Source organism: Asparagus officinalis, chromosome 7 (genome assembly GCF_001876935.1).
Source record: "Asparagus officinalis chromosome 7, Aspof.V1, whole genome shotgun sequence".
In the NCBI taxonomy this organism is placed as follows: Eukaryota; Viridiplantae; Streptophyta; class Magnoliopsida; order Asparagales; family Asparagaceae; genus Asparagus; species Asparagus officinalis.
In genome coordinates, this window is record NC_033800.1 from 134,182,441 (window position 1) to 134,197,426 (window position 14,986).

Below are 14,986 nucleotides of genomic sequence, written 5' to 3' on the forward strand. Positions count from 1 at the left end.
ATGAAGCTCGTAAGATGACGTCAGTGACGACAGAGTTCGCTATACTGTAAAGTTGGCCTTAGAAGACGAACATCGCTGCATATTGAGGCTCATTCAATCAGATAAACTTTGCCATGCAGCGAGTCTCGTCGTCCACAGGAGATCTAGCTGTAACGGCTCCGAAGACCTAGTTAGCCACGTGGGCTAAACTTCAGGAGCACGTTATGCCCTAATATACAACCTGGGCTGAATTGAAGTAGACAGTTGTGCCCTCTACCCACAATTTTAACACGTCAGTTACGTGCTGAAACCTTATAAATAGCCATGAGCGGCTATGAAGAAGGGGCAGACGAGGTTCAGGGGAGGCAGAACTTTAGCATTCAAGATTGAGATCCGAACCTTGGTTCTAACAATCTACACCATCAACAAAGTCTGATTCTCTTCTCGAGTTGAAGCGATCTGATCTGATCATCAACGGGAAGCAAGCTCGACTCAAGCATCGAGTGAGGCATCCTTTCGCCACCAAGAACCCACTTTTAAATAAAAGAGAAGTCAAATTAATATTTTCTTCCTCTGTAATCGAGAGTGAGTGATTGTAAGGGATTCGTACTAAGTGATCGAACCCATTCTTAAAACAAGGAATTCAATCATCAATTTTTCGACCTTACAGTAATTAATATGGTTTTTGTTTGTGTAGTTTTCTTTGTTCATTTTCAAGATATCTATGGTCTCGTGGATATATATAGCTATAGCATTGCTACTCTATTTTGGTTTTGTGGAAGAGTTTGGGTGTAAAAATAAATAAATTATCTAATCGTTTAAGTAGGATCATATAAGTTAAGCACATACATGAAATTTATTTTAACCAACATATATATGTAAGTGTTACAATTGGCATTGAGACCTAAGATACGTGTGAGAATCTCTTTGACTTTTATACAAATAATATCTGTTTAAATAATAATAGTATAATTAAACTTTGTAATCTAAAAAAGATCAAATATACAATATAATTAATTGCTTTAAAATAATCTAATCTACTATAATAAGAAGAAAATAGATGAAAGTTGTGTGAAAATTATTACAATTTTATAATTCATAATTTTTAAACAATTTAATCTAATCTTATATCTAATCTAATAAGAAGAAAATAACAAAGGCATACATCTGTTGAAAGAGATGAAAGTGCTATGATAATTATTACAATTTCTGATCTAAAAAATCAAATATACAATATAAGTAATTGTTTTAAAATAATCAAATCTAATAAGAAGAAAATAGTAGAAGGTGTTGTGAAAATTGTTGTTATTTCTTAATATAAAAAATATTAAATATACAATACAATTAATTGCTTTAAAAGAATCAAATCTAATCTAATAAGAAGAAAATAACAAGGACACATACCTATAGAAGGAGATGAAAATGCTATGAAATATGTTGTAATTTCTTGGGTTATATATATTGGTAAGTGATGTTGCATGTGAGAAGATAACAATTATAAATAGAGTTCTATTTAAATAATAATAGTATAATTAAAATTTAAAACTAATTATACAGTACCGTAAACTATTTAAATTTTAGTCGTTGAGAGATCGCCACGTTGTGTCCTCAGATTGCAAATATTTATTTTAATTTTCCTTTTTAATAATTTTGAGAATGGATTTTTTCTCTTTAATTTGTTTGATGGATTTTACAAATATCCGGTCCACATAACGTACATTTGTAGGTCTGCGCTGTTCATGGGTTCGACATTTGGGGCAGACATTATTTGTCTCTTTAATTTGTTTGGTTTTTGTATATATGCTCTTCATCTAGTAGACATTTGTAAATTTGGCATTTAATAATTTTATTCAGGTTTATATTTTAATTTAAACTATATCATTATCTTCATACTATGTATTTCCAATAGGAATTTATCAATTTATCATCTTACCCTTACTTAATGGATTAGTATTTGAATTCCAAGGGTATTTTCATCTGCCGAAAGATTTTTTTGAACTCGTGCTTTTAAAGGGAACTAGATTTTATGCACGTGCAATGCACGTGGTTAAATACCGTTATTAGGCTTTTTTGGTTTATTTTCTTACTAAAATTTATTCCTCGGTTACACTTTGATAATTTTTGCTCACTTAATTTAAGTATTTTTTGTTTATTTTCTGACTAAAACTTATTCATCGATTACACTTTTGATTATTTATTTATTTGATGTTTTTTTTAATAGGTTATACCTAGTTTAAATTTTTATGTTGATAGTTGAATTGTCAGAGATAAATATAATCTAAATCCAATTTAGTTTTTTATTTTATTTGAATCGGCATGAATCAGAGCTTGACCTGAGGAAATATAGTGTTATGAAAGTGAAAATACTTGAAAAAACAATATTATTAAAAGAAGATGAATAATAAAGTCATCGAGCCAAGATGATTGATTTAAAGTGGCCTAAAATGACAAAAAATAGTTAATAAAAAAATTATAAACTAAAGATTAATGTTAACTCTAGTATAATTTTATATGATAAAAGCATCCACATATGCATATGAATGCACTAAAAATAGTTTATGAAAATTTCTTCTAAAGATTCCTAATTTGACTAAAAAATTAAACTATTCTATAACAATTCACAAAACATTATATTTTGTTGCTTCTATTTTATTTTTTATTGAGTCGAGATCAATCTTTCTTCATCTTTATCTTTTTCCTGGGTAATTCTAGAGTAGTATCTTCATGGTTTACATCGATTGTGATATGAGGCTGGAGCATGTTATCTTTTCTTGGGCTCATTCATCTTTTGTCTTCTCGTCTAAATTTACAAAGAAGTTGAATATATTTCTTATGTTCAACACAAAATTCTGACAATACAGACTTTAATTTTTTCCTATTTCAATAAGAATAAATGTTAATTTTATATATATAAATTTTTTGCATTTTAATTTATTATTTAAATAAGGTTAGGAGCTACTTTTTTTTCTCTACAATGAATTCTTCTGTTGTGCATCCAATAAGAATTTCTATTGTGTCATAATATTACCTTCGCTTTGTCTGTGTCATTTTCTATGAGGATCTGAACTAAATACATTATATTTTTTATTGTCAATTTACTTTAGATTGTAATAATAATATTTAATTTTGATATATTTATTTCATGAAGAAGGAATATCACTTAACCTTGGTACTACATCATCGACGATTCTACAATATTTATCATTTGGACACTTATTATTAACATCCCTATCCACTTGCTTGTTGCAGCCTTTTTAAACATAGAATCACTGCTCAACTCTATTATAAATGGTAGTTATCGTTGTCTTAAAGGTACGCTACTATGTCTGTATATTGGTAAATTATTCTTAGGTTTAATTGTATGAATTTTAGAGTAGGTTTTCTAAGATCATACATCTTTTAAATGTTATAATGGTTGTATATATTAGTAATTTAAATTTATGTTGCATTTATAAAGAGTCTTAATGGAGATGCTTTTATCTTGGCAGCTTACTCTAAAAGAGTGCTGCATATTAAATTTAAAATATAATATTTTTTACGGTGTTATATGGATGTTTGCTTGGTTTACTTATTATTCTCCTATTTCTTCAGTAAGTTGTATCTTTGGATTGATATACATTATTGACGTAATTTACGATGACATGCATATATCCTCTATAAATTTGAGGTAGATATAAGGTGAATTTTATATTTAGTGGTCTATAATAAGAATTTTAGTAATGATATATATTACTTCTATATTTAGAAATCTTAAAATCTAATAGTGCTATTACATTATTATCTTTGAACGTGTCTTAAAAAATTGATCCTTTATTAGTAGTCGTACCCCTAAATAAAGTCATACACAGGGTCGTGATACTATATAAGAAAAAGAAAAAGGGTGATTTTATTTTATTTTTTGCTTACGCAGAGTCATGACATAGTATTTTTTTTATCTTCCATAAAGAACATTTCTTTGATTGGAACAAAGTTGTTCAATATATTCTTCAAGGGGGATTCAATCTGTGCTTCTTTGATAAATATAACTTATGTTAGTGTTCATTGAAGTGATTCTTTCAAATTTTATTTGAAATGAAAACAACTTGATTCTTTTGATGATATCTCTAAATTTTCTAATAGTTCTCCATACATAAATCTTTGTAACTTTTTACCCTATAAATATTATTACCATTAGAGATCAATATTTATAAATTATAATCAATTAATGTTAAGCTATTATATTATAGTCTTTTATTAGTTTTTTGCAATTTAGTCTTCTATCAATTAATGATATTTATGTATTTTTGCTGCTCTAACACATTGGTAAAATTATATGTAGTTACTTTAATTTATATAATAAAATTAAATTTTTAATTTATCATATATTTTTAAAATTTTTATTCTTTGACTGGATATTTTTAATCTGTTATTATTGCTTTTTTTACTAACATCAACTTGACTAATTTTAGATTATAAAAAATGATAGTAAACCTTAAATTATAAGTTACATTTATATATCTTAATGAAAAATATCAAACAATTACTCTTTTCTGTGCCAAGTTTTAAAATTTAAATTTTTTATTTTGTGTAATTTTAAACTTTTTAGAGTATTTTGTCTAATTTTTAAAAAATTTCACTTTTTTGTAATACTTCATGCAATAAACTGATACCATAGAGCTGTTTCATATATTTTATTAATATTATTTAAATTATTAAGCTATAGATAGTTCATGGGGTATTAGGATAGAATATAACTATGATTAGATAGATTATAAATTAAATTAAATATTTAAAATAGCACATGGTAATTTTGACTATGGAAAGCTTTTCCCAAACTCATGCTTTTAAAGGGAGTATGATTTTTATTTTCCTTAAATTTTTTATAATGTTGAGAATGACTTTTGTCTCTTTAATTTGTTTGGTAGATTTTGTAAATATTGCATCCACACTATGTACATTTGTATGTTTGCGCTTGGGGCAGACATTATTTGTCTCATTAACTTGTTTGGTTTTTACATATACGTCCTTCATTTTGTAGACATTTGTGAATTTGGTATTTAATAATTTTATTTAGATTTACATTTCAATTTAAACTATATTCTTAATTTTGAGAATGACTTTTGTCTCTTTAATTTGTTTGGTGGATTTTGTAAATATCTCATCCACACTGTGTACATTTATAGGTCTGCGCTTGGGGCAGACATTATTTGTCTCATTAATTTGTTTGGTTTTTGCATATACGTCCTTCATTTTGTAGACATTTGTGAATTTATTATTTAATAATTTTATTTAGATTTACATTTCAATTTAAACTGTATTCTTATCTTCATACTATGTATATCTAATAAGAATTCATCATTTTATCAACTTACTCTTACTTAATGGATTAATATTTAAATTCTAAGGATATTTTTGTCTACTGAAAGATTTTTTCGAACTCGTACTTTTAAAGAGAGTATGATATGATTATACTACAAGGTACTGGAACGTAATTAATCCTATAGAATATTACATATGCTCCAGATGTGACTTGAGGGCTTCTAAATTGTATAATGCAGTCTTCAATGACAAAGAAGGCATGTGAACAAGGATATCGTCATCCTCAGCTGGAGTTTTTGAACATCATCGGAAAAGTATTAAATATAGCAGAATATGACACTTATTAACGTAGGGTCTACACTTGCCGGTTGCTACGAGTCAAGAACGGTCACCAACAAATGAGGTAGCCCAAGAACTAGGAAACACAATTAGGCACAAATTGTCACTATCATGGCCCATGAATATAGATCCGTTCTGCTTTGCTCAAGAATGAGCGCAGGTGGGGTGGGAATGAACCAAATAATTAATAAATGGTTCGATAATTGTTCGAATAACTATTCCATCATATTCGATTCGATAGTTCATTTATCACTGAACGAATATTTTTTAGTATTTGAGTTTATTAACGAATATAATTTAAGCAACAAAGAATACAAAGTAGCGGTCTGCATGGCATCTTTTAGCAGGCGATTTCTGCTCTGCTAAATTTCGCCCCCGCTTAGATCTAGATGGCAAAAAAGAAGAAGAAAAGTGGGAGAAAAATCTTTAATATTGGTTTGAGAGCATCTAATTGTAGTTTGCAAAGCTCCGGTGATCAATCTGATACAAGTTTCTTTGAAGATGAAGAAGATTCTGCTTCAAGTATTATGGGCTCAACGGGGCCAAAGGGAGAGAAGATGAAGAAATCAATGGTGGAAATCCTCAACTCTATTGATTCTTATCAATCGCAAGCAACTCCTCAGTTGATATCTCGATTGCTGAACTCTGTTAGTGGACCTGAGAGTTCCAGCAGAGTTTCGTGGGCTGATGAAGTTAATTTGGTTGATGCTGAACTCTGTTAGTGGACCTGAGAGTTCCAGCAGAGTTTCGTGGGCTGATGAAGTTAATTTGGTTGATGAATTGACTAAATCTTCAAAATCTGAGTTCCAGCAGAGTTTCGTGGGCTGATGAAGTTAATTTGGTTGATGAATTGACTAAATCTTCAAAATCTGTGAGTATTTTAGTTTCCGATCCTATGCTCCCTAAATCTGGAATAGATCTGGTTACTGTTTCATTGAATCCTGAAGAGAAAATTACGGATACTGTTGAAATTGATTCTAATAGAGATGCTTCGTCTGATTTTGATTCTAATAGAGATGTTTCTAATAAAGGAAAAGCAATTTTTCCTCCTCTTAATGATGAGTCTATGAATAATACTGGAAATGCTAAGAAAACTTGGGCAAGTTTTTTTACAGACAACAGGAAACCAGGTCATGGTTTTGAATTGGACTTTATGCCGCCTGAAACTAAGGATAAGGTAACATTTGGGGATGATGAATGGAATGAGGGTGTTTCTTTTTGGCTATTCTCTCTCATTGGGCAAGTTATGGGACTAAATGTCAGATATAAAGCAATGGAATCTTATGTGCAAAAAGTTTGGGCTTCATTTGCAGTTCCTGAAATCAGTATTCTCAAGGCTGGTGTTTTTCTGTTCAAATTCAAAAATAAAGAAGAAATGTGTGATATACTTGGAAGAGGTCCTTGGTTTTTTGGCTCTAGGCCTCTACTCCTAAAGACTTGGGCTATTGATGAAGATATTGATAGAATGAAGGAGTGTGTTTACCCTATGTGGATTCAACTCCCAGGGTTAAAGCTTAACTTGTGGAATGCTAAGGCAATTAGCAAAATTTTTAGTATTATTGGAAAGCCTATCTCTATTGATAAACTCACAGCTACTAGGCAAAGGCTTGCCTATGCTAGGGTCCTCGTTGAAGTCACAATGCCTGCTCCTCTTCCTGATAGTATCTCAATTCAGGGGCCGAATGAGTCTATTTTCACTCAAAAAGTGATTTATGAGTTCAAGCCAAGATGGTGTGAATTTTGTAGAATGGTTGGACATGAATCAAGTTTATGCAGGAGAAAAGTTAGAGTTCAGAAATGGATCCCTAAGCAAAACATAAAACCTGTAATCCAGCAGGAGGGAAAAACTAATGCTGATATTGGTACTAGCAGTGTACAAAATTCAGTTCATTTGAAATCTGTTTTACAAAAAAAAAAAGAAGCTGTAGAGATGAGGTCTCTTGAACAAAAATCTTTGCAGGTATCACAGGAATCTGTTCTTATGCATGATAATCTGGTGAATGCTGAAACAAATGAAAATCAAAGAACGCAATCAAAGAGGAGCAGTGATGTTGATGAACAGAGGTCTGTGCATGTTGTGCATGCTCATCAGTTAAAAGATGGTGTTTACCAATCAAATCTTACACCTGCTGTTAATCCTTGGATTCAGATACAAAGAAGTAAGGGAAAAGCTCCTGCTAACCTTTTCTCTCATCTGAGCTATTTGAATAATGATCCCTCTACAATTGATAGAGGAGATTGTAGTGAAATATGAACTTTTCAATATGGAATGTGAGAGGACTGAATAAGTCCTCAAAACAACATCTGGTTAAAAATCATATTTTTCAATACCAGATATCTTTTATAGCTCTGCTGGAGACAAAGATAAAGGAGGATATGTTGCAAACATGTACAAAGAAAATTGCAAAATACTGGAAATGGATATCAAATGTGAGAAGATTTGGTAAAACTAGAATATTGATACTTTGGGATCCTAATGTCATGGATATTAATATTGTCAGGTATTCTGATCAGCACATAACATGTGCAGTGAAATCTTTGGATGGAAATTTAAATTGTTTTATTTCCTCTATCTATGGTTTCAACTAACTGGAAAAAAGGAAACAACTATGGGCTGAGCTTACTGATATTCAAATTCTTATTGGAAATACTCCTTGGCTTCTTAGTGGTGATTTCAACTCTGTCACTAGTGATGAAGAAAAGCTAGGAGGAGTCACTCTTACTGATGCAGATACACAGGATTTCACCAATTTTATCAAAGACTGTGATCTTTCTCAGCTGAAAACTATTGGATGCTACTATACTTGGAATAATAAACAAGATCCTGTGTCTAGAGTTTGGAGCAGATTGGATAGAACATTAGCTAATGACTCATGGATTAATCTTTACAATTCAAGTCAAGCAGAATATCTACTTCCAAGCTTTTCTGATCATTCTCCAGCCCTGATTACTATTAAGGAAGATAAAATACAAGGAAAAAAACCATTCAAGTTTTTCAAAATGTGGATTAATCATGATAAGTTTTTACCAACAGTTTCTGGTATCTGGAAAACCAAGATCAGAGGTTTTAAGATGTTTGCTGTATATTCAAAACTCAAGCATCTTAAGGGAGAGCTTAAAGAGCTGAATAAGAAAAACTTCAATAATATCAGTGAACAGGTTGTTAGAGCATGGCATAAATTGGAAGAAGCTCAAAGAAGTCTGCAGGCTGCTCCTCTAAATCCAGAGTTCATCAAACATGAAAAAGAATGCATTTCAGTATTCAACAAGCTTCTGAACTGTGAGTTATCCTTTTACCAACAAAAGGCAAGAATTGCTTGGAATGTCCATGGGGATAAATGCACTAATTTCTTTCACTCTATAATCAAGTCTAATAGACATCATAATAAAGTGATGGCCCTCTATAACAATATGGGACAACGTATTACTGATGGTGAAGATATTATAAATGAATTGCTATCTTTCTTCAAAAATCAAATTGGTACAACTCATTCTACTGCAGTCCCTGATATCAGTATTATCAAATCTGGCCCTTGTCTGAAAGATACTCATATTAAAGCTCTATCATCTCCCGTTTCTAAAGATGAAATTACAAAAGCCATTTTCTCAATGTCTGATGATAAAGCTCCAGGACCAGATGGATATGGTGTTTCTTTCTTCAAAGGAGCTTGGAGTATCATAGGTGAAGATGTTACTCAAGCAATTATGGAATTCTTCAATTCTGGAAAGCTGCTGGGGACTATCAACTCAACATCTATTACTCTGATTCCAAAGGTAAACTGTCCAAAAACCCCAACTGATTTCAGACCTATCTCATGTTGCAATTGCCTCTACAAATTTATCTCAAAAATTCTAGTTAATAAAATTAAACCAGTCATGGGGTATCTTGTCAATGATGCACAGAGTGCTTTTGTGGAAGGTAGGCAAATATCTAGTAATATTTTGTTGGCTCATGAACTAGTTAAGGGCTACAACTGGAAGAGTATATCTCCCAGAGTTCTGCTCAACATAGATATTAGAAAAGCCTTCGATACTATCAGCTGGAGTTTCTTGAAACATATGCTGTTAGGCCTGGGGTTTCCTAAAGTTATGGTTGATTGGATAATGTCCTGCATAACATCTTCTAAATATTCCATTGCTCTGAATGGATCCTTACATGGTTATTTCAATGGACAAAGAGGGCTCAGACAAGGGGACCCTCTATCCCCGTATCTTTTCATTCTTGGCATGGAATATCTCTCAAGAAGATTGGACAGATTGAAGAGTGATAATCAGTTTAAATTTCATCCCAAATGTAAAAAACTCAAGATTACTCACCTCATCTTTACTGATGATTTGCTTCTGTTTGGAAAGGGTGACCTGCAAACCATTATGAAGCTCCACCAATGTATCAGGGATTTTAGTGCAGTATCTGGCCTTGAAGAAAATGCTGATAAATCTTGTATTTTTTATGGTGGTGTCCAAGATTCTGTCAAAGCTTCAATTAACTCTCTTCTTGGCTTTACTGAAGGTACATTCCCCATCAGATACCTGGGTATGCCTCGAATAAGTAAAAGGCTATCTTTTGTGGATTGTAGTCCTTTATTTAGAAAAATTACTAGTCAGTTTCAAAAATGGATGAAATTCAAAAATCTATCATATGCTAGTAAACTTCAAGTTCTTAAGAGTGTAATTCTTGGTATTCAAACTTTTTGGACTTCAAGCTATATCTTACCAACCAGTGTGCTCTAGAGGATTGATGATATGTGCAGGAACTTTTTATGGGGTGATGCCAGAATTCTGCTAGTCTCTTAGGATAAAATATGCACAGGTAAAAAATATGGAGGACTTGGTATTTTCTCAGCTTCAATCTGGAATGCTGCTGCTGCATTAAAGAATATATGGTTTATTCATATAAATAAGGAGTTACTATGGATCAAGTGGATTCATGGTAATTACTTAAGAACCAATCTTTCATTTGTTGGTTGGCTGTTCAAAGCAGACTGCTTACACTGGACAAATTGCTAAGGAGAGGGATTGTTCAAAACAATCAATGTTGCTTATGTGATTGTTCTGGATTGGAGTCAAGGAACCACCTGTTCTTTGAGTGTGTATACTCGAAAGAAGTATGGAATAAGATCATGGACTGGTTGGAATTTAAATGGAAAACCTGTAACTGGGAAATACTATTAGAGTGGTACAACAAAAGCTTGAGGGGTAAAGGATTCAAACAGAAGGTTAAAAGAATGGCTCTGAATGCAACTATATACAAATTGTGGATTGAAAGAAACATGAGGATATTCCAGAAGAAAAGTCGAGGGGTTGATCAGTTGGTGAGAGACATCAAATTTGACATTTTTTCTATAGTTCTTAACAACAACACTTTGATGGAGAATAGAGAGTGGATGCTCTCTCTATGAAAAATGTAACAAGTGTTGCTGTGCATTTCTTCTTTTTGATTTCTCAATTTTGAGATTCTTGATGTACAAAAAAACTTACAGATTTGGTAAATGATAATATAATCTTCATTGACAAAAAAAAACGAATATAATTTAACCAGATGTATATTCGATTCGTTTGTCTATTAAATATTTGTTTAAAATTTGATCACAACTTATTATTTGTATTATTGCACATATAATGTCATATTTTTAACCCACTTACCATTTCTACGTAAGTTTTATAAATTGATTTTAAGACTTAAATAATCTTAAATATGTTTTCTAATTAAAATTTTGATTTAAATATATATACATCATATATTATAAAGAAATAATTTTTATTTATGAACTTTAATACTATTTAAAAATTAAACTCTTTAGTGAAATAAATATACTTTGATATTCGATAAGTATTCGTGAATATTCATGAATATTTATCAAATACCAAGTATTCGAGTTCAAATTCGAAAAACTAGATATATGAATATTAGAGTCCGCATTCGAATTCGATAATTTTAAACAAATACAAACATGAACACCTTAGTATTCGATTCGATTCGATCATTTACCACCCCTAAGCGCATGTACATAGAGCGTGTAAATTACACTAAATCCCCATGACCTTTTAGCATTTTATAGTAAGCCCTTATGAACTTTTAAAATCACACTAATACCCAATAATTTTTTTTAAGAAAACTCCCAATATCCTTTGAGTAAATTGCACTAACCCTCTAATAACTTTCAAAGTGCCTTTTATGTTTTTTTGTCTAATTCTAATAAATGGGGTTGTCTACGAAATGTAAAAAGTTATTAGATGTTTTTTTGAAAAAAAGAAAAGTTATCAGGATTTAGTATGATTTTGAAAGTTCATAGGGTTTGCTACAAATGCTAAAAGTTCATGGGAGTTTAGTTTAATTAACCTTATACTGTGTAGACTACTCAAGTTTGTGTTCCTCCTTGAGAGAAGACATTAGCGGGGCAGAAAAAAAGGAAAAAGATAAGAACTACAGAGTTTCTACTACTTTTGGAACTATAAGAAATAGAAGAGTAGTATGAAAAGAGTAATACACCTATTACTACTAGCAAAATAAAAATAAAAATAAATAAATAAATAAATAGAAGAAGGAGAAGAAAAATGTCAGCTTTAGGAAAGTCAAAAGGGTTTTTGAAATCAAAAATGCTTTTTGACTCGCGAGTTGGGCAACTCGCGCCCAACTCGCAGTCACTGAGTAGGAGGGTGGGCCCCACAGCTTTGTGGGGCCCACCCCCCTACTCAGTGACTGCGAGTTGGGCGCGAGTTGCCCAACTCGCGAGTCAAATAGCACAGCCCTTTTGAAATCGCCAAGTTCGCAGTGTACGTTAGCATTCCATCGCTCTAACCTACGCCATCGCCGCCGGCTCTAAAACCCTCAACAACAAGCTCATGGGATTCGTAAGTCTCTTCTTTTCTTTCTGCTATTAAGGGCTTTAGGATTCGTTGTTTGTTTCTCAGCACCCACAATAATTTTGTAGAATTTCTTCAGTAAGAAGTAAAATCTTGCATCATTCTGTCCAAAAAAATGTAATTTTTTTAATCAAGTTTTGTCCAATTATAACCCTTATTATCAACTTTTTGCCCTCCGCAGATTCAATTAAAAGATAAATATCCCCTCGGTCATCAATTGAGAAATATAAGTGGTTTATTTTACTGATCAAGAATTTATAACTTGAGGTTATCCTACGTAAGTCCATGATTTGAGAATGTAAATGGTTTTTTCCCGGTAAAGCTTTGTAGCGTACATTGGATAAGTTTAGCAAGGAAAGTCAACTTGTTCAGAGGAAAACCATGTAGTGAAGTTGTACGCATTTTTTGTTCACTTAAATATTGATTCAAATTCGATTTGTACCGTCATTTAAAAGAAAAATGTTTTTTAGGTCTACTAAACAAGTAAAATAAGATAGCGCACGTTATTAGCGAAGCCAAAATTCTTTTTTTGGGTAGGGGGTCCACAAAATTATCGATTAAATATGATAATGTATAATATTTCTAGGCTGTTGATTAGTATTTGAACATCATTACATAGTAAGACTTTTAAAATCAATTTTCATATTAGAATATTGTGATTACAATAACATTCTTCTTGACTTCATTTCTTGAAAATTCATTTATTCTTTTAGATAGGGTATTTGATTAGATTGAGGAATCTAGATTCTTAGGATATAATTGTTTAATTTGGATTCTAAATTGCAGTAGAATTTGTCTGATTAGATCATGATTTGGCTTTAATAGAGAAACGCTCTCGTATCCTTATTATATATGAGTTGTGATTTTCATTGCAATAAAAACTTGAAGAAAATTTTGAAAAACAAAGTTTTATAATTTAACATGAGATTTGCTTGTCTGGGGGAGGGGTGATTTGTCATTAGACATTGTGTGTGAATTTGATCTAGCCACTTGTATCTTTATTTATTAGTTCTTCTAGACGTCCATCATCTCCAAATTCAATAAAGATTAAAAAAAAAAAACTTGCCGAACCACGTTAAAATTGGTTAGGGTTTTGTTTGGAGAGAATTAGAGATTTGTTAGTAAGATTAATTGGTGAGTTTGAGTGATTTATAATCTCAGATTTGTTAGTAAGATTAATTAGAGATTTGTTAGTAAGATTAATTGGTGAGTTTTAGTGAAAAACATTATCCCCTTCTTGCCCCATGGACGTAGGCAACTTGCCGAACCACGTTAAAATTGGTTGTTTGTGTTTGTGACATTGATTTGGTTCGTTTGACCTTCTCTCGACGTTCGTTTGATTTGATTTCTCGTAGCACGTTGGTTTGGTTGTTTAGCTTCCGCAGCGCGCAACAAATGGTATCAGAGCCCAACAATTCATTCATGTGCATGAAAGATTGTCCATGCATGCCTGTATGTGTGTATGTACGCGAGTTTGTGTGCATATGTGTAACATAAGCACATACGTTTCTATATGATTTCTATGTCAAATTTGTTAGTTGATGTTAATAATACATGCATAGATTTTGTGAAGACAAGATTTTGAATAGTTAATAAATTTTTTTAGTCAAAATATAGGCGACTCTTTAATAAAAAATTCCCAGACTATTTGAATCAAACCAATTGGAATCATGTATTTTAGTGTTTAAATGCAATTCATTAGGTTCAAGGAAGCATTTAAATTCATTTAGTTTCAAAAAGAAAATTCGAATATGGGTTCGGATCCAAAAGTTACAGTTATAGATGAAGCACAATATCGTATGTCCATATGTGATTTGGTACCCATCTAGGTTTTAATAGTTTTAATCTCAGCTTCCTTGATTTGCATGCGATTAAAAAATAAAAGTGTGAAAGTGACATAGTTTCAACACAATTTATTTTATAGTTTCAACACAATTTATTTTATTAGGGGAAAATGCTTTCAGCCCCTAAAATAGGAGAAAACGTGTCTTCCACCCCTAAGACTTTTTTAAGGAGTGCTTTGCCCCCCCAAAAGTAACATTTTTATTCTCTGAGCCCCCAAAATACAAAGCCAAGAGATTAAAATATGTGAAGACCATAATATCATTCTCTCTCTCTCTCTCTCTCTCTCTCTCTCTCTTTATTTTATTAGGGGAAAATGCTTTCAGCCCCTAAAATAGGAGAAAACGTGTCTTCCACCCCTAAGACTTTTTTAAGGAGTGCTTTGCCCCCCCAAAAGTAACATTTTTATTCTCTGAGCCCCCAAAATACAAAGCCAAGAGATTAAAATATGTGAAGACCATAATATCATTCTCTCTCTCTCTCTCTCTCTCTCTCTCTCTCTCTCTCTCTCTTTATTATGATGTTACTGTGATGATTTCAACTCGGTTTTGGGGGGGAATTTTTCTAGTTCCCTACAAAATTTTTTATCGGCATCGACATCGACGGCGTTGACATCGGTGGTGAAAATTTAGGAAGGAGAGATGCGAGGGCAGCTATTTTCAGA

At 31.8% G+C, this 14,986-nt stretch overlaps 1 protein-coding gene across 1 annotated transcript; it reads left to right on the forward strand.

Moving 5' to 3' along the window:
* Positions 6,006 to 10,788, forward strand: LOC109847811. Its single transcript, XM_020417051.1, has 6 exons — positions 6,006 to 6,333; positions 6,501 to 7,856; positions 7,964 to 8,117; positions 8,217 to 10,126; positions 10,427 to 10,546; positions 10,625 to 10,788. Exons 1-6 carry the CDS (start codon positions 6,006 to 6,008, stop codon positions 10,786 to 10,788), a joined length of 4,032 nt encoding a protein of 1,343 aa, XP_020272640.1.

Coding starts and splice junctions, on each gene's coding strand:
- LOC109847811 (XM_020417051.1), top strand. CDS start 6,006: ATGGCAAAAAAGAAGAAGAAAAGTGGGAGAAAAATCTTTAATATTGGT. Junction 8,118..8,216: donor ATGGATATTAATATTGTCAG/GTATTCTGATCA, acceptor ACTGGAAAAAAG/GAAACAACTATGGGCTGAGC. Junction 10,127..10,426: donor TCTTCTTGGCTTTACTGAAG/GTACATTCCCCA, acceptor AAATATGCACAG/GTAAAAAATATGGAGGACTT.